Raw genomic sequence first — 23996 nt, forward strand, 5'->3', positions numbered from 1 at the left:
TGGCTGTGCCGGGGTGCGGCCCTGTCCTCCCGCCTGGGTCTGACACCCAGCAGTGCGGTGGTAGCGGGTCCCTGCTGCCTGGGCAGGCATCGGGTTCCCTGGATGGCAGCCGGGCACTTTATGAGGCCCTGTGCTGCCCTTTGCCCCAGCGCAGCTGAGATAAGGGGATGGGATCCACTGAGTTGGGCCCGCAGAGCAAACATGGGCTGTTGGCTCCTCCAGCCACCGCGCTTCCCTCCTCCTGCTCCTGGAGGGCTGCAGAGCCCTTTGTCACCAGAGGCAGGGATGCCCCTGTTGCAGCGGCGGATGGCGAAGGACACCGTGCGCACTCGTGCCTAGCAGGAGTCGTTTATTCACTCGTCCCATCGCCAGCTCCAACCCAGTGGCTCCAGCTGCCCCAGCGCTGGCACCGGGGCTGCGGTTTGATCATTAACTGGGTGGCAAGTGGCAGGGCCAGGGCCCCCGGGCCGTGGTGGGGTCAGAGCCCGACAAAGGGCTCAGCATCCAGCCCCAGGCGGCCCGGCTCAGGAAGCAGCTCCCGCCCAGCGCCCGGCAGCTCCGGCCCCGGCTCCACCGTCCAGTTGGCCAGGAGGTCGCTGAAGTCGGGGGTGCCGGCGTGGAGGAGGCCGGCAGGGCCGGGGCCTGGCTCCCTCCAGAAGGAAGGTGGCAGCTTCCTCCTGTGCATGGGGGTGATGTGGCCGTATTTCCTCTCCAGCCGCTGCGTCTTGCCACCGGCCCCCCGGGGTGGCAGGCACCGGTGCACGCCGTACTCAAAGAGCTCGGCCAGCGGCCCCAGCCTGTGCGTGGCCCCGGGGCCGCCCCGTGCCATCACTGCCTCGGGCTGGGGCTGGCTGCCCCGTGCTGCACACGGCAGGTTGGCGGCGCCTGGCTCGCGGGCGGCGCACCGGGGCGAGCTGCAGTCCTCGGGTGTGCCGCGGCCGCCGGCGGGCTCCTCCTGGCCCCGCCGCCCAAAGTACCGCTGGATGTCACAGCTGATGAGCTCCGAAAACCGGAGGAGCCGCAGGGTGGTCTCAGCAGCGTTTGGGCCGGCCAGCTCCAGCCCGCTGCAGCTGGTGCTGTCCTCTGCTGCCTCCTCTTCATCTTCCTCTTCCTCCTCTTCGTCATCTTCTTCCTCCTCCTCCTCAGAGAGGTCGGGGAAGTCGGGTTCGGGGCGTGTGGGCAGCAGCAGGCCGTGTGGGAAGGGCGAGGGCAGCCGCAGCCCGGCCAGGGGCCGGATGACACCCGTGGCCATGTCAGCGCGCAGGGGCAGCCCGGGGCCTGGACTCACCCTGCGGGGCAGGGACGGCGGGGTGAGGGCGGCACGCACCCCGGGGTCTCCGCGTCCTGGTGCCCCACAGCAGCGCTCGGCCCTGAGGTGGCAGCAGGGGGGTGCTGCGTGGTGCGGTGCCACGGCCAGCGTGGGGCAGCGGGGCTGCCGATCTATGGGATGGGGCAACTGAAAACATCCCCCTGAGCCCTGGGATGCATGGCAGCAGGGTTGTCACCGCTGATCCATAGGATGTGGGGAAGCACAGACATCCCCCCAAGCTGCAGAGCAGGGTTTACATCCGCCCGCCCCCCCCCCCCCCAAAGGTGTGAGGCAGCAGGATGTTCCCTGTCGCCCCAGGGCAGTGTGGAGGTGGATGAGGCCCTGGGAACAGCACCCTGCCACCATGGGTTGCACACCTGGGATGCTGAGCCCCTTCCCTATGCAATGGTCCTACGGGATTCCCTGTGACAGGGCAAACCTCCCCGCACTGCCCTGGCTGTCTCTGACCGCAGCTGGGTCTTGCTGAGCCGCACGAGGACCCCTCTGTATTCAGAGATCTGTTCCCTGGGGTCCCCAGCCCTGGCTCGCTGTGGGGCATTCTCAGCCACATGCGTGGGAGTGCCATCACCCAGCTCCAAAAGGCTCTCGGGGCAGCAGTGCCTCTGGGGACAAATCCCGATGCCGCCTGGCCAAGCCGGCCAAGCCTGGGACAGCATCACTGCTGTCCCTGTGCATCCCTCTGCACGCTGTCCCCTCCATGGGGCCTCCAGTCCCCTCCGTGGGGCCAGCGGGCAGGCAGCGTCGGGGCTCAGCTCCCGGGGCGCCGCACAGCGCAGCAGGGACGCTCGCCTCTGGGCTGTGGGGAGTGGCAGTGGGGCAGCCACGCTGCCAGAGCCAGCCTGCCCCGGTGCCACCCGTGGCTGGAGAAATGCCCCGGTGCAGGAGGGCATCGCCCGGGGCCACGGCTCCTCCGGTGCCTCAGCTCAGCTCGGCACTCACCTTGGTGCTGCTGCCCGGCCATGCATAGGCTCCTGCGCCGCTCCCCCTCGCTGTCCCTCCACCTGGGCCTGAAGTATTTATAGCGGAGCAGCGAGCTGACGGCTGGCAAATATTTGGTAGCTGTATTGTAATAGTAGACTCGGTAAACAGAGCTGGGGTTTGCTTTAGCACCCAGCAACGGGAGAGCGGCGCGGGGAGGGACGTGGGGACGGAAGGCAGGGCTCACCTTAATGGTTCACTAGCCAGGGGATTTTCAAGTGTTGTTCCTGTAGATTCACCTATTAAATCGGCAGCCCCAGCTGCCAAACTGCCTGCACACTTGTACCGAGGGCTCTTATCTCTCTGCTGATTGGAGGCGAAATCAAGCTTTGTCAAATAGGCGTAAAATTAAATTTCATGCTATTTTGACTCCTGGAGTAGGGATCTTCTGAAGAACACACTGCTTATCGAGCAATGCCTGTGCAAACAGGCACTGCGGCTGTGGCGGGCCAAACCTCCTGGCTGGAGCCTTTGCAGGGGTCCCGCGGTGCTGGGTGCTGCTCAGCCCCCCGCACAGCTCCGGGCCCCCTATCTCCAACCTTGTGCTCCCCTGCAGACCCCAAGGCGGTTGTGGGGCTCAGTTATGAGTCCCAGGGTGGGTTTTTGAATATTTTGAGGTGGCAGGACACGGCCCCAGCGGCATGGCTGGCGGGAGAGGCACTTTGGGGTGGAGTGGTGGGGCTGGGTGCCCCAAGGCGGGTGGCCCTTGTCAGTCAGTGCTGGATGCAGAGATGGGGACGTGCTTGTGGGAAGCAGCTGGGGCAGCCCCCGGGCAGGGACAGCACCCAGGATGGCAGCACTGTCACCGCAGACAGGGTGCTGGGATGCCCCATGCCTCCTGCGTGGCTGCGTTGGTCCGTGCAGGCTGTGAGCATGATAGAGGACCAGCTGGTGACAACAGAGCAGCTTGAGGTGGCTGTGGCCCAGCTGTGCCATTTCTGTTCTGGCACTAGGACGTGCTCTGGTGTGGCCATCTGGGGGGACACAGAGCACAGTCAGGGGACGGGGGACAGCTCTGGGACAAAGGATGGCCATGGGACAAAGGACAGATGGGGAACCTGGGTGGCTGGGGGTGCAGGTTGGGTGGGGACACAGGATGGTCAGGGGACACAGAACAACCCACGTGTGACAGCTGGAGGATACACAGGGGATGGCTGGCAGCCTGACACAGAGCCCAGCCCCCCAGCACCCTGCTGCAGCCCTTGCTGGGGGATCTCAGCGGGGTTGCAGATGCACTTTGGCTTTGGGGACAGCCAGCCCCTCCTCCAGAACTGTCCTGCCCTCTGTTCGTGGGGCTGATGGTGGCTCCCAGTCTGCTCCCACAGAGCTGTCCCTGTCCCCTGGGGCTGAGCTGTCCCCCAGCACTGAGACGGGCCCCCCAGCCCCTTGCACGGCACAGCACCGCTGCTGAGGACAGTGCCACCCTGGGCACGGCTGTCACCCACCGGTCCCCCACTGTCTGCAGCCCCAGGTGCCCCTTCCCTGGGGCCGACAGCCCTGGGGCACCTTGCAGGGACTGAGCTGTGGCACTGCCACCGTCACCAGCCGGGCCCCGCAGCGCTCCTGTCCCCTCTCCAAACGCTCACGCTGGCAGCCCCGGGGGGACCAGCAGCCATTCCACCCGGGCACCGCTGGGCAAACAGGGCCAGCGGGAGCTGATAAGCCCCGGGCACCTTCGATCTGCTGCCTGACGTCACCCGCTGCCACCGCTGCCTGCCTGGCGCGGCCTGGCACGGCTTGGCACAGCCCAGGATGGTTTGGTATGGGATAGCCTGGAACAGTGTGGTACGGGATAGCCTGGAGCAGTTTGGCACGGGATAGCCTGTAACAGTTCCGTACGGCATGGCCTGGAACAGTTTGGTAGGGGATGGCCTGGAACAGTTTGGCATGGCACATCCCAGGACGGTTTGTCATGGCCTGGCCTGGCAGGGCTTGGCACGGCTCAGCGCGGCGCGGCCCGGCCTGCTACAGAGCCTGACGCGGCTCGGTACGGCTCGGCACGGCCCGGCGCGGCTCGTACGGCCCAGCAGGGCTTGGCCCGGCCCGGCCCGGCCCGGCCCGGCCGCGGGTGCCGTCCCCGCCCCGCCGTCCCCGCCTCCCCGCCCCTGCGGACTACAAGTCCCGCCCCGACTACGAGTCCCCCTGACTACAAGTCCCGTCAGGCCGCGCGGCGCCGGGAGGGGCCGCTTCCGCCCAGCGCCCGCCGCCGCCGCCGTCCGCCTCCGAGGCCGGAGCCCAGGCCGGAGCCGCCGCCGCCGCCGCCCAGGCCGGAGCCGCCCGCCCGCCGCGCCCCGCGGCCCGGCCCGGCCCCGCCGCCATGTCGGCCCAGGCGCAGATGCGGGCCCTGCTGGACCAGCTGATGGGCACGGCCCGGGACGGTGAGTGGGGGCGGGCGGGGCCTGCAGGAGACGCCGCGGCCCGGCCCGGCGCTGCCCCCGCTGCGGGCCCGCGGCGCCGTCCGCGCCCGGCCGAGCCCGGGCCCGAGCCCGGAGCGGGGCGGAGCGGGCCCGGGCCGCGCCCCGGGGCCTGCCCCTAGGGAGAGGGCCCGGCGGGGGCCGGCCCCGCGCCCCGCTGCCGCCCGCCGGGGGCTTCGCGCTCGCGGCCTCGCGCGGGGAGCGCCGTGGCGGGGCGCGGCGGTGCGCCCGGAGGCGGTAGGTAGGTGCGCCCGGAGGAGCCGGCCCCGTGGCGCTGCTCCAAGAACGTTGCGGCCTGTTGGAAACGCGGCCCTGCTGCAGCCGGTGTCTCCTTGCCTGCCGAACGCGTAAATTCGTTGGGCACGTTAGCAGGGCTGTGAGGTACTTTGCACTTCGCTTCCTAAGTGAATAAGTGCGCCTTCTCTCTCTGTGTGTTGAGTTGCTGTTGAATTGCTTCCCATACTTTTATTTCATACAAACTGAACAATTGTGGCCCCTCTATTTTATTTATAAAGGTTCAGTGTATCTTTGCCTGCCTACATCAATCTGCAAGGGAGTTGCAGAAAAGCCTCATGTTCATCGAGCCGTGAGTCACAACCAATTTTTAAAGCTGTTATAACAAAGAAAAAGTGTTTGCTTTTTTTCACGAGTAACTTTAAAAGTGTAGCTTAGAAAGAAAAAAAAAAAACAAAACCATTTTGAGTAGACACAACATTATTCCTGGATGCTTGCAAATCCTAAACTATATTCATACGGTAGTGTTACACATACCTGTGTCATATACACAGCCTAGCTTTAAAATTGTCACATACCATTACCACTTTGCCTTTACTTTTATGTATCGTTCCCCTGACTTCCTTACTGCAGGTGTGGGCAAGAAAGCTTTTCCTTTAAAACTTTTCAACAGTGGGCATAAAATTCTGCAGCTGAGGTCTTGAAGAATGCAGATGGGTATAGTATATGTTGGAGCTCGCAGTGTGTATTGACTAACTTTGTTTCCTTTTTCTTTTTCCTTTTTTGCTTTTCTGATATTGTCTTGTTTAAGTGGCTCCTGAGTGTAAAATGTCTTCTGAGGGCGGGAGGCGGGTGGGAAGAAGGTTTCACGTTCCAGGCCAAGACCCACAAGATTCATCTTTGCACGGCCTTGGAAAACACGCTGCATACTTGGTTTTGAGACCAAATGGACTGCTGTCTTAATTATCAGATTAGCAAATAGCAGTTGCCTATACAAACTGTCCAGCACAGCCCTGTTTCATGATTCGCGACCCTCCGATAGCATGGGTTTCAGTATCTCCTGCCCCTTCATCACAGTGTAAAAAAAAAAAAGAAAAAGAAAAAAGGCGGGGGGTGGTGAAAAAAAGGAAAGCGTTGGCTATGAGCCAGACTGCCTGTCTCCTTTTTTCTCTTCTGGCTGTGCTGTCTCTTTATACGGATGACAGGCTTTGGACGTTACTTGGCTCGCCAACACTGTGTTTAACACGGTGTACTGGATGAATAAATGCTAAAATACTATTTTTTTGCCAATTATAAGTTTTCCAGAATATCCTGCTACCCTATAAGCGTTTTCAAGTAATTTGGGGGAGCAGGAACACCAACTGTTTTAATCTGCATATTGAGGTGAAATGATCATACCAACGACTTTGTTACCTTATCAGTATTCTAATGTCTCCTTATTTAAAACCACAAATGAATTTCAGGAGATGAAACCAGACAAAGGGTGAAGTTTACAGACGATCGCGTCTGCAAGAGCCACCTTCTGGATTGCTGTCCTCACGACATCCTGGCAGGAACAGTAAGTATCTTCTCTGTAATAAGGAATTCCGGTAAGGCAGAGGTTGGTACAATTCTTCTGGGCTCCTCTGTGCCGTCATAGGTAACTTGTAGGAGATGCAGCCCAGGAAACATCAGGCTTCCCCTGCCCTAGGAACAGTCGCGATTTTATCTTCGGTTTCTGTGACCTGTGTTTGGAACCACTGAAGTCAGGAGTTCTCACAATTTGCTTGAAACGCTTTTTCTCTTGCAATCTCACGTGAAGTTGCAAGGTTACTTCTATTTTAACAGCTTGTGATGGTTAGGGCATAAAACTCCTGGGGAGGGCACAGGATCGTAGCCTGGTTGCGCCAGCACATTGTCCTGGGTGCTGTAGTTCACCATTGCCGCTTCAGGTTAGCTGGATTTTTCTCACGAGCTGCAATAGTCCTCAATCCTTGAGCTTTTCAGTCTCCTCTTTTAAGCCACATGATGTTTCCTGGATGGAACTTCAGCTTTTTTCATCATTACGAGTTGTCATGCTAGTGGCAGGTTACAGCTCAGGCCAGCTTAGTCTTTAGACTTGGTTGGTGTGAGCGGTGCGTCACTCCGCCTGACTGGTTTAAAACAGTTGAGACAGCTTCCTTAGCTGTTGCCCTCTGGGGATGCAGCTGACGAATTTTCAAAGATTTAGCTCAAATGCTCTCTGTGTGAGCAAAAAGTGATGTGGTAACAGAGAGATCTTGTGGAGTAAGTGTCCAGTTAGGTGCCAGACGGAAGATGCAGTCTGACTTTCAGAAGAAAACAGTGCGTGTCTTCTGTAATTGCTGTATTACATGATTGCAGGATGGAGATGGATATGGATATTGGAAATCCATCTTTATCCTCGCTGTTTGGCACTAACTACTCTGGCATTTCATGTTGTCCATCCACTTACACTTTTTTTTTTTTAAATGCAGTCAATATTTATAGCCCTTTCTTCTGTTACTTGGAGAGCTGGGTTTGACACAGTGGGTTACCAACAAAGGGAAGGGCAGGCAGGTAGTTCTGCCTCGGATTGTAACACTGTGATGGCAAAACTACGGTAGCGCTAGCAGAAAGAGCTTTAGCAACGGCTGCCCTGGCTCTGAGCACGCAAACTTCAGCTTTTAAGTGGCTGTTGCTGCAAAGTAAGCCTGGAATGGAAGAGCTGAGTACAAATTTTTGTGTTTTTGAACCATTGTAAGGGACGCAGGGCGGAAATTTGAAGCTCAGATGTGTTTTCCAGCTCCATCAGCCTCCATATCACCTCACTTTGCTTCAGAATTGTAGAGCTGCTTAAATCACCTTCTGCCCATTTCCATCCTTTGTGCAAGTCACGGTGGGTTAGGATGTATTTTTTCAACAGCTTTTTGAAGATGCTGCCTTGCACCTCTTGTGACGTGTTTCCAGGAAGAAGGTAGGTGGTGAGCCGAAGGGCTCAGATGAAGTGATGATGTTCACGACTGTTGGAGGCAGTTTCAAAGCACAGAGGAAGTGTAAGGTGTTCAGGTGCGTCGTGAATCTCCTGGGTATAGCAGCACATCAAAAAGTCTTTTGCTTCTGTTGTTACATGTGTGCAGTGAGTTGTCTCTTTTCTCTTGCTGTGGAACAATCAGAAATCTCACCCAGGAGCAAGAAGGAAGACTGCTTCTGTGTAAGTGATCTTGTGGATCACTCAGATGGTCTTGTGGTGGCCTTGAAGTGGCTGTGGAGCTCTCTGCACTGCTGACAGCAGGTTCTTGAGGGCAAGAAAACGTATTGGTGCCACAGGTCACCGTTGAAAGAACATGTGATGTCTGGAATGGGATCGACACTTCAGCTGTCAGCCCTGCCAGCACAGAATGAAACGTAACACAGCTGTGCAGGCTTTCCTCATGAACCCAGTCAGGTTTACGAGCATCTTACGGTGCTCTGTTAATGGAAGAGATGTGTGGGTGGATCAGCATTAACTGCATGGAGTAGCATCTCTCTCTGGGTGTGTGTTAATGCAAATGTCAGGACCTCGTATCTTTTTGGAAACTTCCAACAGATGCTCCGAGCCTTCTGGTAACGGTTGTGACGCATCTTTTCCCCGAAGGCATTGTTCCTGCTGCATCGTTCAGGTAGAGATATTTCCAAGGATGGGAAGCTGGTTGGAGTTGAGCAGGGAACTGAATCTGGTCAGTAGCAATGCTGAGTGAAATGTGATGAAGGACCTCTCGCTGACCTTCAGGTGCAGAGTAGGAGGAAGGAGTCCAGGCTTTCAGTAAGGCTCTGGGCTGTTCCGAAAGCTGGAGGAGGCACGTTGATGTTTGCTTAGTTTAGGTGGGCAGGTGTGCCTGGCCATAAGAGCCCCCACAGCACATATGGGGATGGTGTCATCTGGTAATCCTGAGTTTCTCATTCCACTGATGAGTGGACAGATGAGTCTGAAAGCTGTCCAGGGAGAACACTACTTGGAAATTGCATTCAGGGAAGTTCCGTGTCCCTCAGTGGGAGATAAGAGAGGTGAAACCTGTAGGTTGCAGAGTTGTTTCATGGGGTCTGTGCTTTCCTTTTTACAATTGGGCAAAACTCCAGACCTGTGACTAGTTTTGAAGAACATTCCTTATGGAAACAGACCCTGGTGAGTTACCAGTTCACTGGTGATGCTCATAAGAGATACCTCAGGATGTACGTGGGTTGTGCAGCGAACATGAGCAGGACGGATGGTCAGTGACACCTAAATTCATTAGGTCAGTGTGTGTTTGGGGAGTTAGGTCTTTACTCAGGCTTTACTGTCTCAAGAACCTGTATCACCAACCAGCCACGGGTATTGGTTGGAGCAAGTCGTGAACGCTGCTGGAAAGGATGAGTGTTTGATGACAGGCCTCCCCGATGAGACAAGGGGATTCTTTGAAACAGAAGGTCAGGTGATTTTACCTGAAGTGAGCAATACGCGTGAGAATCTCCGTGCACCTAGATATCTCAAAGGATCTGGAGGAAGACCTGGAGTTTGTATGCCGATGAAGCCAGTGAATTCTCCCCTAGAGGGTGAGTTGGAGAGATTTGTTGCCTTTTAACAGAGTGAGAGGAATAAAGGACACGTTGGCTCTTCTGAAGCTTTGGGTTGGAGCTCTTTCTCTGAAATGGGCCTGTGGCTCAGCTTGCAAGAATTTAGGTAAGAATACTTGTGATCTGTGACAATCCCAAGGAGGATTGCTCTTTCTCCCTCTATTGGAAAGGGATTTCAGTAGAATGACCATACAACTAAAAGATTTAAGTCATGTCATGCTCTAATGTTGTGGGAAGATTTTGTGGCAAAATTACAGTAGCTCTTCAGCATTCCTTGAAAAGGCTTGCCTGAGGATGAAAATCGTTAAGCTCTGAAAGTACCAGAACAATTGTTTTTTGTAAGCATTACGTTTCCACTGTTAGAAAGCTCAACAAGGCTCTTCCTGGGTAAAGTGTCTGTAGCCTGCTATCTGTAGTCTCCTGTTTCTGGTAAATCTGAGCAAAGCGAGGAAGACTAAATAGTGGCAAGTCATTTTGAATTGTTTTCTTTGTTTTAAAAAAGTTATTAGCACAGGTGACTGCTGAAACCCCAACCATTACCTGGAGGAGCTTGCTTTGGTTACCTTGTTTAATTCTCAACGCTTCCACTGCTGCTGGTTGAATGCATTGCTCCACGTACATATCCCTGGTACCCCCTGCTTTAGTTTGTGGTGTTTTGCTGGGATTCTGCATTGGTCCCAGTCCAGCTGTATTTAGCTTTTTCTGCAATTCTGACTTCAGCGTTGCCGTGTTTAGGTTTGGGCTCCTTGGGACTGGTGGTGACTGGGAGAGAGAAAAGGATGTGACTGGTCAGGGTGTTCCTTCATGAGGTGACCTGTACCCTGCCATTTGTACAGCGCGCTGTGGCTCACGCTTAGGCCTTTTATTATTTTGGCTTTCAGAAATGTCATATTTTTTTCTATTTTAAGAATAAGATGAATGTTCTCTGTTACATATTGATAACATAGAAATGCGATTTCCATGTTCTGAATGCATAATTAGATTCAGTTATTTGGCTGTTAGCTACCAGATTGGGGAAACCCAACAAATTAAAGTAGCATTAACTGCAGTAGAGGTGAAGAGCAGCATTCAAGTCAGGGCTTTCTGGAAAAGGAGGTGCTCCTTAATTCCCATGCCTTATGCGTAGGAATTAGCTTTGTTGAGCTGGTGGGTTTTAAATTTGCAGCTGCATGTGGGAAGGGTTAGCTGTAGAATTACTAGTCTGCTGTAGCTGAGCACGGAGTTCTGCTTTTCTAGTGGCCGTTCCACTTTTTACCTTACGTCCCTTTGTTCTTAGAATCATAGAATCACAGGATGGCTCGGGTTGGAAGGAACCTTAAAGCTCATCCAGTTCCAACCCCCTGCCATAGGCAGGGATTCGAGCCACTAAATCAGGTTGCCCAGGGCCTCGTCCAACCTGGTCTTGAACACCTCCAGGGATGAGGCATCCACAACCTCGCTGGGCAACCTGTGCCAGCGCCCCACCGTCCTCTGAGTGAAGAATTTCCTCCTAGAGCGTTTGTTCTTGACAGAGCATTCCGTCTGTGTTCTGTGCCTTGGTGTGTTTCATTACGTTACTGATGTTCTTTCTGATGCAGATGTGAGCTTTGAACTTAGGGTCCAGAGCTTTGTGTTTTGCTGTTCTGTAGCTGCAAAGCACGAGATGTTTGGAGTTGGTGGCTGTTGAAGAAGTTCCTGCTGCAGCATGCTGTGCCCTCCCAGCTCCCTCCCAGCAATTTGTAAGACTGCTGTGACCTACAGCAGGAGTAGGACTGGACTTAAAATATTTGGGGTGCTTTAACGTTGTCCTGGGAACTCCTAGAAGAGTGGTTCTAGCAAGCATGTGGTTTTCCTGGCTGCTTCTGTTAGGACAGTTTAAGAGGAAGCTCTTCTTCCTAAAGGGACTTTATTTTGATATTGTGCACCTGTCAAGAGTTAAGCATTTGCTGCTTGTTGCCATAATGGGGGGGTTCTCACATTGCTTTTCCTTTTTCTTTTCAACAGCGAATGGACCTGGGAGAGTGTACAAAGATCCATGACTTGGCATTGAGGGCAGACTATGAGATTGCAAGTAAAGAGAGAGACCTGTTTTTTGAGCTGGATGTAAGTATGGAGGATGGTTTTTGAAGTTATTTGGTTGAACAATAGAACTCAGTGGGTATTTCAGCTAACCCTATTATTTGACATAGTGTCTGGCAAGAACGTGCAGCCCCTTCCCAAATGTCAGCTTGGTGCCGACTTTAAATTGTAAACGTAATTATGAGCCTTGCAACCCCATTAGTCCAGCGAGCTGGGAGGCTCTTACGGTATTCCTTGCATCGCACACCTGCTGCTCTGTACCAGGTCACTGTAACCTAATGGCCTGTCCCAGAAGAAGAATTAATGGTAAAAGCCTGCTGCTCTGTGATTTCACTTCTGGCTGGATTTAGCTTTCTCTGACGGTACGAGTCAAGTGGAAGAACAGTCATCTTCCGATTGCATGCAGTGCTTTTTATCTTTGCACCTGTTGTTCATGTAATGGAAGGTGCAGTACAAAGCAGCGGTTATTTGTGAATTCTGTTACATGTCAGAGTAAAGGAACCGTGTCAGGTTCCAGACAGATGACAGACATTAGGGCAGGGTTTTTTTTCCCTTTGTCTTTCTGCAAAGCTTTATGTACTTTTTTTTCTCAAGGCATCTGTTCTTGAAGTTGTTTGTGCACTGTATGGAGATTGCACCAGCTAGCTGTTGGCTGTCAAATGTAGGTCTGACAAATGGAGAGCATCTTGGTTCACAATTCTCTTTCTGAACGTGCAGGCTATGGATCACCTGGAATCCTTCATCGCAGAGTGCGATAGGAGAACAGAACTGGCTAAGAAACGCCTGGCTGAGACACAGGAAGAGATCAGTGCTGAAGTGTCTGCAAAGGTATCATCCTCTCATTAAACCTTTGTTCTGAAAGGCTGTGCAAGAGCACTGGTGCTCTGCTGTCTCCTGACACCATTGATACTGGGAAGCTGTGCTCCACAAAGACTTGGTGGATTCCAGCCATCATCCTCAAATGCTGCTCTGGCTGTTCTTGTGTCTGGTTCAGAGGGCTGTAGTAGGGTAAAATATGAACTCTAAAAGATGTTGCTTTAGCACGTCTATAAAGTATATAGGTTTCCTGTCCCCTATTCAGTGTTTGTGTAACAGCTTAGAATAGTAAATCTATCCCGTGATTTGTTGTCTTTTCATGTAGCAAATGCTCGTGTAATTTCCTCATTGGGAACTTCTTTCACCGGGCCAGTACAAAACACATTTCCAAAGCTGGTTTTGTGGATTCTCTCCTGTCCAATAAGTCAGGAATGTGCCACTGTTTGCAGCAGAACTGATCATGTCCTGTCCACCTATGGTTACTTCCTTTACTACCTGTCTAGAACTGTGTTGCCTGTACTTAGCCTACCAACATCTTTTTGTTGGGGTTCCTTTGACTTTGGGAGATTGATGATGATCTTCCAGCAATGGCTTATTTATGTTAAACAGGTGTTCTGTTTTAAAGAAAAAGTTGTCCTGCAATCTTTGGCAAGGTTTTTGTCTTATCAAAAAAAAAAATCCTTATTTTCTTTAGGCAGAGAAAGTACACGAACTGAATGAAGACATTGGAAAACTCCTAGCTAAAGCTGAACAGCTGGGAGCTGAAGGAAATGTTGATGAGTCTCAAAAGATCCTGATGGAAGTGGAAAAAGTCCGAGCAAAAAAGAAAGAGGCAGAGGTATGGTGGCGTTCTGGGAATTGTAATAGCTGGTTGAGCTAGGCTGCGTGACAAACAGCTGGGCAGTTCCTGCCTCTTTTCCTATTTTGCCAGCACCTCCTCTTTCAATTTGAGCAATGTGCTGGCAAGTAGTTGGCGGTGTAGTGTGATAGACAAACAAAAGTTCTTTAGAAACTTTTATCTGGTGAAGAGAGATGACTTGGGGGGGGGGGTTAGTTCTTCCTCTGAAAGATTTGGTCCGTAGTTACTTGCAGGGATAGACCAGCAGGTTAGCTGTGCTCGCCAAGTGTTTTGTATGGCACCTCCTTTATATTGAGGGTGCTTTTATGATCCTTGAAAGCAGCAGTGCTGTTTTTTGCAGGGGTTACCCTGGAGGGTTGAGGTTGTGTAAGGGCTCCTTGACGTTTGCCTGTTTTTTTGCCTTCCTTCAGGAAGAATACCGAAATTCAATGCCTGCATCCAGCTTCCAACAGCAGAAGCTGCGTGTGTGTGAAGTCTGTTCAGCGTATCTTGGTCTCCATGACAATGACCGGCGTCTTGCTGACCACTTTGGAGGCAAATTACACTTGGGTTTCATTCAGATTCGTGAGAAGTTGGATCAGCTGCGGGTAATCCTGTCTTAAACCTTCTTGCAGTTCTGAGGATATTAAACATCTACATCAAGTTCATATAGAATTCTTTTCAGAGTGCTTGTATAAGCCCAGAAATTTCTCATTTCTGAATCCTGGAAATTTCAAATGGAGGTTTGCCTAGCCTCATCGTGCATTCTGTTCTGTGTAACTAATGTTGTACCCTTAGAATTAGTCAAACTAGACCACTGCTGTAATTTCTTCCTTAACTACACGTGGCTGTACTAATGGTCTTTCTCATTAGTTTGGCTGAAATTTGTCACTGAGTATTCTGACTATCGAAGAGCACTTTGGGACCTCTTAATGAAATGCGTTAACTGGAGTTCCGTTTAGTGCTGTTAAGGAAGGAGGTCTGCGGTAGCTGAAGTGCCGATTAGAAGCTTTCTGGAAAGGCTTGTAATGGCTACGTGGTACTAGCCTTGCTTGCAAGCAGGAACCTTTAGCCTGCTGGAGTAAGAGCTGTGATTCCTGTGCCATACTCATTCGGCAGAACAGTGAGGTCCGTGCCTTGATTGATCATGGCACGAGAACAGGGCACTCTTCTGTTATGTATAATTGTGGTGAGACAGACCTTGCCTCAAAGCCTATGGGCTCGTCACTTAGAGCGCAAGCACAGCAGATTTGTGAGTGGCATTTCTTGTGCTGATGCGGGTTAGTGCAGTTGTAAGGAAAATGAGAACCTTTATGGAGATCTGGACTAGCACATAAAATAGAGTGAAACAGTTCCCTGTCTCACTACATGAGCAGTCTCCCTGCAGATCCCTATCCTGTTACCGTATGGCTGAAATATGGTGTAAACTTTTTTTCTAGAAAACAGTGGCAGAAAAGCAAGAGAAGAGAAACCAGGATCGTTTGAGACGGAGAGAAGAGAGAGAACGAGAGGAGAGAATGGGCAGACGGTAGGTGAAAGTCAAAGCCGGTTTCATAAAACAGTTACTGAAATAAGCTTATTTCTTGTATCTGAGTATTGCAGGAAAGCAGCATGTGCTGCTTGATCAACTGTTGTACATGCTCTGGATGCTGTGTGAGCACCTTGGCATTCAGTTTGAAATGAAAACAAATGCACAGAATCCCCACGTTAATGTGATTGTGTATTATTTTAACCTCCACTGTGTATCTGAAAGATCAAAGCTCAGATCAAAGCCCCAGGCTTATATTGGTCTAGTCCCTGTCGCTGGGAGGCTGGATGAAATGACCTCAAGTAGTGCATCCGAGTGGGAAAATTTAGAATGAGTGCTAGATCTGCTCAAATGGGTCTCATCATACAAAAGTTCTCTGGATAGTCCTTCTCGCTTCTAGGCTAGGAGATGACAGCAGAGTGGAGCTAGTATCCATGAGCCAGATGGCAGGCTGCCTGACTTACTCAGAAACTTTTCTACAGTAACAGTGAGGAACTTTTGGCACAGCTTTGGAGAATGCTTTCCAGGACATCCCTGGGCTGTCCTGCTCAGAGGATCCCAAGGAGTGGCTGTTTGTGGCGGTTGTGGCCGTATGTGTCACCTTCTGCTCATACACGAGTAATCCTGGAGCCTGGGAGTGGCTACCACGTCGGTATTCTCATGACAAGTTCTTCTGCCTCTTGCCAGCTGAACTGGAAGAACTAATTCTTCCGTGTGTGTAAACAGCTCGATTAAACAGCCTGGCATGAAGAGAGCGGTTATTTATTGGTGATGGTCGTGCAGAGGAAGTGGCTGAGTAGGAGCGCTGTTCTTGTCATAGCTTTTTGTCAGTTACCTCATGTTTCTCCTCGCAGTCTTGTACGTCTTGCATCTGAAAAAAAAACCCCACCTTGCTGCATGTGGAGAGTTCTTTTTGACCCTCAGTGTCAACTGAGGAGTGTGTTTCAGGTGTCCGTCTCTGAGGCACGGGAGATACATAACCGCAGTATGCTCTCAGGTGGCGCTGGCCTCTGGATATACATTTCTGGAAATGCTAGCAAACAAGTACCAGAACTGAAGGACCTTGGTTTTCTGTGGTCTGGGGCTTGGCAATTGTGGTGCATCGTGAAGATGTAAGCTCCAGATTGTCATGCATTCCCTGATTAGAGTATTTTATATGGGTTCTCTCACTGCGGATTGCCTGGTGTCATAGGAAGTGCCAGTTCATGTTGCAGCTTTCTGCTGAACTGCAGCACTTTGTGATGAGCCTCTCAGCTTTCTGGCTTCTGTGCAAGGTTGTCAGTAGTGCGGTTATACTTGGGAGCTACAGAACGTGGAATTGGCTGCTGAACCCAAGAGTTAGATGAATGGGACTGATGTATGTTGGTATTCTGGAGACAAAGATGGAAGTGAGACAAGAAGCATCTTCCCATGCAGCTGCTTCGTGGTAGGCTTGTTCTGGCTCACAGTAGGACCACTCTAACCTGGACTTAGTGTGTCTGTCTCCATAGTCTCTTGCATTCCTGGAGTTTGTTTCTGCATGAAATTTGTTCAACCTGACAGTTGCCTTCAGGAAGAGCACTCTGGATCTCTGACTTGGTCTGCATTTCCCCAAACCCCCATCTCTGCTTTCTTCATTCTGTGGTATGTGTGTGTTCTATGTATATTCCCAAAATCTCAGTTCCTGGGAGTTAAGGAGCCTCTTGTGTTCACAGCACAGGTAGCTCTCGTATGGATGTGTCTGATAAGGGGTTTTTGAATATTTCATGCTATAAATATAACAGTTTTAAGAATTGCGATGAGTTGGCCTGGCGTCCGATTTCTTGCTTGTTTCATATTTTGCACCAGTTAGTCTGTGGCCAGCCTTTCTCCTTGCTCTGTGTGGAGGCACCTCTATGCTCCTCTGTTCAGAGGCCAAAAAAGCACGTTTTGATGGAGCCAGGAGTGACGTATAGGGGAGGTCAAATTGTTTTCCTCTCTAAAATGGGAGCTTGACACAAAGAAGGAAAAAAGTTTTCCCAGGGGACGCTTAATGTCAACTGGGACTAGAGCCCAGATTTCTTGATTTCTAAGTGCCTGCTCTTCTGGGTGCTGTGCAATGCCATGCTTACAGGGGTGTTTTTCTGACAAAAACGGATCAGTGACTTCTAGCAACTTAAGAGACTTACCTGTCTTAAGCAGAACTTCATCCGTAAGGAACCACAGAAAACATGTTTCCTGCATGACTTTTATTGTCACGTCTTCATGTGCAGCGTCTTCAGGGGGTTTATTCAGCAAGAGGAAGAATGCCACTTGACTTTGAGAAGTCTTTGGTGGCTTATAGGCACTGTGACACATTATGGAAGGTTGTGGATGGGTTTGAAGAACTCTTAACTCTTACAGACTTTATTAATTTGTCAAATAAACTGTTTTCCACGTAGGAATGAGTGAACGGTTTTGTTGCTCGTAGTGGTGAATGCAGAGAAGTCCTCTGTCCTGTGTTTGGTGTTGCTGGTGACTGCTGGCTACCCAGTGATCCCTTAAGACTGAAATTCTCTGGAGAGCTGGCATGTTTGGAAGTGCAGACATCGCTGTTTGCTTGCCGAGTACACCAGCAAACAAGACTGGAGTTGCTGAATGGATTTCCTTTTTAGTAAGTTAGGCAAAACACAGATTATGAAACTCAGTGCATAGCCTCTGTGATGCAGGACAGAAAAAGTAATAAAGCACACCTTTTGACTTTGCTGGGCAGCGTTCATCTGCTGTGTCCTGATGTATACTGATTCAGGCTAGTAAGGAAAGTGCACGTTTTTTGGATGCTTCCTGAATTTCCAAAGCTTAGCATTATGGAGCGATTATCAGGAGTTGGTGTGTGCTCTTGCTCAGATCATAGCCACAGAAGGGCAACCAGGCTTTGCAGGGGATGTGGAGTAGCTTTGTGTGGATGTGTGCCCCAGTGATTCAGAATAAAGTGATCAGGAGGAAAAGAACATTATGAACTTGGAGTAACGACAACAATCAAAAAATACAGTTGCCTGCCAGGCCTCTCCAGTAGGTCCTGCGGCTCTGTCAGGTTCTGTTACGTGAGAAAGTAGGTGTGTGGCTATTGCCTTGCTCTCCTGGTTTATCAGCTTTGCCTTCATCTGGTCTTGTCATGCGTGGCCTCAGTGCAAGGTTTATTCACCTGACTCCCAAGCTCAGCTCTACCTGGTTTACGCTCCTTTTACCTGAAGTCCTTTCTAAACTTTCGTTTTTTCTTTCTACCATGACTGAACAGTCCTATTCATTGTGAAGGAAAGTCAGGGCACATTGATTCTCTTAATATTGTCTTATCCAGATATGGTTTTAAAATGTATTAATAAAGTAGATGCTTCTCCCTCTTTCTCTTTTTTTTAATTGTATCTGTGTGTAACTCAGCTGCGTCTCCTGTACGCTGCCAAACAGCTCTGTGGCTGTGTAGCTGGAGCATCCCCTGTGAGTCTGTATGCAGCGGGAGCAGTTAAGAGCTCAAGTCTAAGTCACTAAACAGAGGCTGGCTGCTTTTCAAGTAAAGCAGAAAGAGGCTGTTCAGTCTGTGTGAAGTTTGGAGGTAGGCTGGCTTCGAATGTGGCCGTGGAGAAAAAGGAAAGGCATTGTCCTTCAGGCGTAGCGGCTCTTTGAGTGGTGCTGAGCAAGGGTGCTTCAGGAGTTGAAAGAACTGTAATGTTATTTACAGACTGTCAGAAGCTAATGCTTACAGTTAAGCTGAGAGCTCCGTGAAGGAACTCTGAAGCAGACAGAATGAGACCTGGGTGACTCTTCTGAAGATGCTTTATAATATGGGATGAAGCATTTTCAGTATCTGTTACTTTTCAGTAATAATTCTTCCCGTGTTTTTCCTCTTTTTGTTTCCAGCTCATCTTTCCGAAACAGAAAAAAATTGCAATTTTCCATCTAATGTTTGTTAAATATTCACGATGAGTAAGAAAACGCTGTGCTTTTCCTTTACTCAAACCTCAACTGCCTCAAAGGAACCAAAATCAGAATATTAAGTGTCTGGCCCGCCTTTGACTGGCGAGTGGCTCTTTTACATGAAAATGTTCATCTCATTGATGTTAGACTGCAGAGGGTAAAAAGTGTGTGCTGAATACACCCAGCAAATTAGAAGTTGGAAAGGTGCATCGTAGTGGTGTATTAAGAGAGACTGGGATTGGATTGTAGATCTTCTCTGTTCTGACAGAAAGCTCTGCACGGAGTTGGGAAACTACAAACAAACCCTGTAGGAACTAGTGTTTCTGCAATGTTCTTCAGTTTTAGACAATACCCTGACACCCCTTCTCCCCCAGTTGAAGCTAATAAAATGTTTTCTGGCTTGTATGGCAAGCTTTTTTAAATGACATATTAATTGTCATATTATTGTTGCTCCTGTGGAAAGCTACCAGGGTGGATGGGTTTTATGGGGAACAAACCCACTGACTACACCGTACCTTCTCTCACTTAACTCTCCTCTCCTTTCTAGGTCTGGATCAAGAAATAGAGATCGTCGAAGGTGAGTGCAGTTCTCCCAAAAGCCTATTTGTGTTTTATCTAGTTACTGTGTTTTTTCATGGGTCTTATAAATGGAGTTCATTCTGTGCCACAGTCATTTTGTTATGCTCCCTGAAAGAAATAGGAGCTACTGCTTGGGCACTTCTGCAGTGTCGTGCAACCCAATGTCACCCGTTGGACTAGAAAGCATCCGCTGGCTAGCGCAGTCGGGACAGACGGTGCTGTGTGCTCCAGAATACCAGTCTGAGAACATACTCAATACCTTTTTCAAAAAATGTCTAATACCCTTTGATAGCTTTTGTATCTGAAATGTATCTATTATATATAACACTTCAGATGTAAAAAAAAAAAAAAAATCAAGATGAAAGCCCCAACGTCTCTGTGAAGAGCTTGCCTTAATGGTATGACAGCATTCCATAAGTGATCATGTACCTGGAGGTCATCATCTCTCCTGTTCCCATATACATTGGCATCCTTTATTTTGATTTTAGAGCAGATTGAAACAAATCTGTTTTGAAAGGGCAGTACTTTCACAAGGGGGACTCCTTCTGGCAGGCTGCCGTACAGGTTACAGTAATTTCACGTGAGGTTTATTTTGCCTTCCCTTCTCCTTCTTCAGTCAGAGTGAGGCAAAATATTACAGTTGGTAGGCCGTGCTCTAGGCATCACCGCATGCTTATGTTAGTGGTGCAAGTGATTTTCATAAGCTCCGCATCAACTCGAATTTACCCTTTGGCGTTTTGTTGGTCGTCTGAGCCCAGGAAGGAAGGAGTATGTTCACCCTGGGGGTGATTTGCCTTCTGCATTGGTAGGGTGTGGCTGAGGGGGTGAGGGCTGATGCTCGGGGTAGGTGTTGCTCTGGAATGTCTGATGGGAGCAGGTGTACGGATGGGATGTAGTGGCCCATCTCCGGAGTCTGAGGCAGTCTGTGTCCTCTTCAGATCACGGTCTCGGGATAGGAGGCGGAGGCGCTCGAGGTCAGCTTCCCGTGAACGGCGGAAGTCTCGCTCCAGGTCCCGAGACCGGCACAGGCGCCACCGGAGCCGTTCCCGCAGCCACAGCCGAGGTCACCGGCGGGGGTCCAGAGACAGGAGTTCAAAACACAAGTATGTATTCCTCACGCAAGTGCTTCTCTGCAAGGGGAGTTCCTGGCATCACAGAGAGCCTCCTCTGATCCTCAGAGTGAGCTGAGTATGACTGGTTTCTCAAGTTAGAAGCTGCAAGTGCCCTGTACCAGCTCCTGGGCCAAAGCGGTATTTCCCGGTGGCAGTCTGTAGATGGCCTCACGTGGGCACAGTGCCTGTGCAGCAAGGTCCCAGCTTGAGAGTGGAGTCTAAGAGATAAAACTGTCATTCCCTGAACTGCGGTGCTGAGCCTTGAGAAATTGCTGGGTTTCTTGCATAAGCAGCAGCAGCTCATAGTCATGCTGGTGCTCACTCAGCCTCCCCAGGCATGTAAACCCAAGTAGCAGAGGCAGTTTTGACATTACACTTCTGTGTGTACCTTCTGCTTCCCAGCTTCTTGCTCTCAGTGCTGGCATGGGGAAGGGAAGAGTATGATTTGTGAACTGGGGGAGGCCTTGTATTAGGGTAACAAAAAGGCTAGTTGAGAGATTTTTGAAAATCTCCATTGGGTGAGGGATAAAAACAGCTGGAAGGAGGAGTATACCATTCTGTGACTGAGGAGAAACCCTATAGGCCGAGAAAGGGCTTTAAGTCTCTTCTGAAACTCAGCAACACATCCGCTGTGCTGGAGGAAGGCTGAAGCAGGCGTGTGTACGTAGGAGTATTAGCAAAACTGGAATGAAACCATGTGTTTCCTTACAGCCCTTCCAAACCCAGGAGCAAGTATACCCCCAGGCGCTTGCTGAAGTTAGAATCTAGCCTTTATTTTAATGCTCTTAGTTAATAGGGGAGTGCTTAAGGAGCGTCTCACCTGATTAGGCACCTCCATTTAAGTACACTTCGAGAAACAAACCTACTGTTGTGTGTCTTGTGTCACTGTAGCTAAGGGGTAAAAGAACACATTTTAAAAATACCCGACGAAGGGGAGGGGAATAATGGTATGAAAAAAGTGTATGTTAATACGTGGGGGGTGTGGGTGTGTGTGTGTAAATACTGTTGATTCTCCAATGGCTGAGATACTAAAGTCCTTTTTTAAATCTGTCTTGAACATGAAAAATAAAGAAAAGAAGTTTGGACAATTAGGAAGTGAGGAAGACCCTGTAATAACTATTACTAAAGAGCAGGTAAGGGATTACTTCGAAAACCTTGAACACATTCAATCAGCCCATTGAGATTGTAGGAGGATTGGCTAGCTGACATACTTCCACAAAATTACTGAGCTGGGGAGAGACCAGTGTCAGTTCAAGAAAACAAAGCAAAGTGAACAAACAGGGAAGTGCTATTCCCTGCAAAGAGTGTAGCTTCTGTTTTTACTCAGAGTTAACAAAACCTACATTCTGCTTCTGTTGGTCTGAAGTCTTGCTTCTACAAAGAAGTAGCCTGTCACAGGATCTGGAGGTCTGAGGGTAAGAGAACTATGGACAACATGTCCTGTTGTGGGGACAGGAGAAGAGTTAATTTAATCAAACAGACTCATGTTGTCTCTTGTCTTCCGGTTAAATGACACAATTTAAAGTAATGAAAATGAAGTGGCTCAAGATACAGAGGGCTGTAAGGTTTTAATGTAATTGTGCAAGAGTTCCAGACCTTAAAATCAACATGAAGGAAAGCTGGAACCTATAAGATACCTGCCAGGTCCTCTTCTTGTGACTGCAAAGAAGGACCTGTGTACTGAGTCCTAGAGTACAATCTGCTGGCTGCCTCTGCCTGGTTCCACAGGTGTATAGGCTGCTAGAGAGAATTAAGGGCCAGCACCTAATTGTTGATAAGCAGATTTCTAACAGTTGGCATGAATCATACAGGATAAGAGCCTTTTAAGATTGTTGCTTGTATGAAAGCCTCTGCTTAATTCTGTGTGGGCTGACACAATGAAGCACTGCTGAAAATCTGTAGCTATCATTTGAGCAGGCTGTGAAAAGATTTGCCTGTTGTGTGTTCCAAATTGAAAATCAGTATCATCCTGACTTGGAACTCAGGATGCTTGGGATGACTGCTTGTCAGATGCAGAGTGACAAAAGCCTAGGCCTGAGCAAGCCTTTGAATCCAAAGAATACAGCTGGTATTTAAAGCAGTTGAGCAGAAGGCTGCTAGCTTAAAGCATAACCAAAAGAAAACTCTATAAAGGACACAAACAGTGCTGAATGACAGATGAGGAAGAAATTGCTGGTGCTTTAGTACAGCCTAGTAAACTAGCAAGGCACACAGGGAACACCTCAGAGTGACCCTGTGGCAACAGCTGTGAAAGGCTTACTGTAAGGAGAGACTAACAGAGGCTGTGCTACACACTTGGCACTGCAAGCTATATGTGAAATACTCAGGTGTGCAGAGGGACTGGGGTTTCTATTTTGGGCAACACTACTCCTGACATTACAGTACCTGGGCACATCTTTGTAAGAAACTTGTGTTATGTCATAGCCCTGTTAGGAAAGATTTTGTTGTTTTATGCATATTTTATTCAAATTCTTTCAGCTGTGGAGCTTATAGCAATGGTTTACTTTGTACTTCAGATCTTCTAGAGATCGATCTTCAAGAGAGAAGTCCCGAGACAGAGAGAGAAAAGAGAAGAGCTCTTCTGAGAGGCGGCACGAGAGCACAAATGGCAAATCTCGTTCCAAGAGATCAGAAGAGAGAGAAGCTGGCGAGATCTGAACTCAAATGATCTGTGTTGCACTGTAAATAGTCTGATAAACATTCTACACAAAGCCTAAATTTCCCATTTATATTTACTGAATACAACTCATCTTTTGTAGTTTTGAATTTTTATTGTTTGGCAGATAGCTGTGAGTTTGTAGAGACACAAAGTTACGTACTGTTTAACAGGTTTTGTTTTAGTAGGAATAAATAAATCTGACCGATCGTTTTCAATTCAGGCCAGCGGTTCACACCCTGTGTTTGTTGTGATGCAATGAGCGCGGCAGGTAGATAGTGCTGTGGTTGGAAAGCCGAGCTGCTGTCATGTTTGTAATACTTAGGCCCTTTTCAAAAGATTTTACCTGACCCTTTGCACAGTTGGAGTTTGAGCTCATCAGTAGCACTGGTCCTAATTTGATTAACTTTTTCTTGTACGTGTTAAATTGAGAGGGTTGTTTTTTTTTTCCTTTCAGCGTTCAGCCACCTCATTTTTGTGTCTCCAGCACTTGGGAGCTGCCTCACTCCTCCAGTTAAGGCAGACGGCCCTTGGCCCCGGTGTCCCTCTGTCAGCAGCTGTTGATTTTGTGAGGGTGACCAAAACTTTTACAGACAGGGGGTGCAGACGTGCTCAGAGGGAAAGCCCGGACCGATCTGTGCGCAGAGGAGGCCAGCGCCGCCTGCTCGGCTCTGCGCTGTGCGTTCCCCTCAGAAAATGGCCGCCCCGGGGCGAAGCCGTGTGGCGCGCAGAGAGAAGGGCCGGGCAGGCACGGAGGGGCCGGGGGGGAGCTGCTGAGGGCCCGGGGGTGGCGGGGGGGGGGGGCGGCCCGGGGAGCCCCCGTGCTGGGGGGGGGGGGGGGGCGCCGCGGCCCGGCCGGGGAGGGGGGGGCGGCTGTAAATAGCGCGGGGGGGCCGCGTCCTCGGGGGCTGCGCTAAACCCGCTTCGCCTCGCGTCCCGCTGCGCGGCGGCGAGCCCCGGGCTGTACGGGCCGGG

The 23996-nt window shown here is 50.4% G+C and overlaps 2 protein-coding genes across 9 annotated transcripts; one reads left to right on the plus strand and one right to left on the minus strand.

Moving 5' to 3' along the window:
- Window positions 1–342: 342 nt before the first annotated feature.
- Window positions 343–1927, minus strand: PERCC1 (proline and glutamate rich with coiled coil 1). The gene has a single exon (XM_040574934.1). It carries the CDS (start codon window positions 1250–1252, stop codon window positions 479–481), a length of 774 nt encoding a protein of 257 aa, XP_040430868.1. The 5' UTR covers window positions 1253–1927; the 3' UTR covers window positions 343–478.
- A 2623-nt stretch (window positions 1928–4550) lies between these two features.
- LUC7L (LUC7 like) lies at window positions 4551–23243 on the plus strand. 8 transcript variants are annotated; one of them, XM_040574932.1, is made up of 11 exons: window positions 4551–4686; window positions 5238–5308; window positions 6420–6514; window positions 11509–11607; window positions 12301–12411; window positions 13094–13237; window positions 13669–13845; window positions 14677–14765; window positions 19222–19251; window positions 20192–20356; window positions 22882–23243. In XM_040574932.1, the coding sequence occupies exons 4-11, from the start codon at window positions 11512–11514 to the stop codon at window positions 23021–23023; spliced, it is 954 nt and encodes a 317-aa protein (XP_040430866.1). In that variant the 5' UTR covers window positions 4551–4686; window positions 5238–5308; window positions 6420–6514; window positions 11509–11511; the 3' UTR covers window positions 23024–23243. The 8 variants fall into 8 exon arrangements, with proteins under 8 accessions (XP_040430866.1, XP_040430863.1, XP_040430859.1 ...); XM_040574929.1 differs by lacking the exon at window positions 5238–5308 and adding an exon at window positions 21437–21498 and having other exon boundaries at window positions 4552–4686; window positions 22882–23114; XM_040574928.1 differs by having other exon boundaries at window positions 4640–4686; window positions 5238–5673.
- The last annotated feature ends 753 nt before the right edge of the window (window positions 23244–23996 follow it).

The sequence above is a fragment of the Cygnus olor genome, chromosome 15 (genome assembly GCF_009769625.2).
Source record: "Cygnus olor isolate bCygOlo1 chromosome 15, bCygOlo1.pri.v2, whole genome shotgun sequence".
NCBI lineage: Eukaryota > Metazoa > Chordata > Aves > Anseriformes > Anatidae > Cygnus > Cygnus olor.

Excerpts from the sequence above, each read along its gene's own strand:
- LUC7L (XM_040574925.1), top strand. The coding sequence starts at position 4,626 with ATGTCGGCCCAGGCGCAGATGCGGGCCCTGCTGGACCAGCTGATGGGC. Across the intron at positions 6,515-11,508 it reads ACGACATCCTGGCAGGAACA|CGAATGGACCTGGGAGAGTG; the intron begins GTAAGTATCTTC and ends TCTTTTCAACAG. Across the intron at positions 11,608-12,300 it reads ACCTGTTTTTTGAGCTGGAT|GCTATGGATCACCTGGAATC; the intron begins GTAAGTATGGAG and ends CTGAACGTGCAG.
- PERCC1 (XM_040574934.1), bottom strand. The coding sequence starts at position 1,252 with ATGGCCACGGGTGTCATCCGGCCCCTGGCCGGGCTGCGGCTGCCCTCG.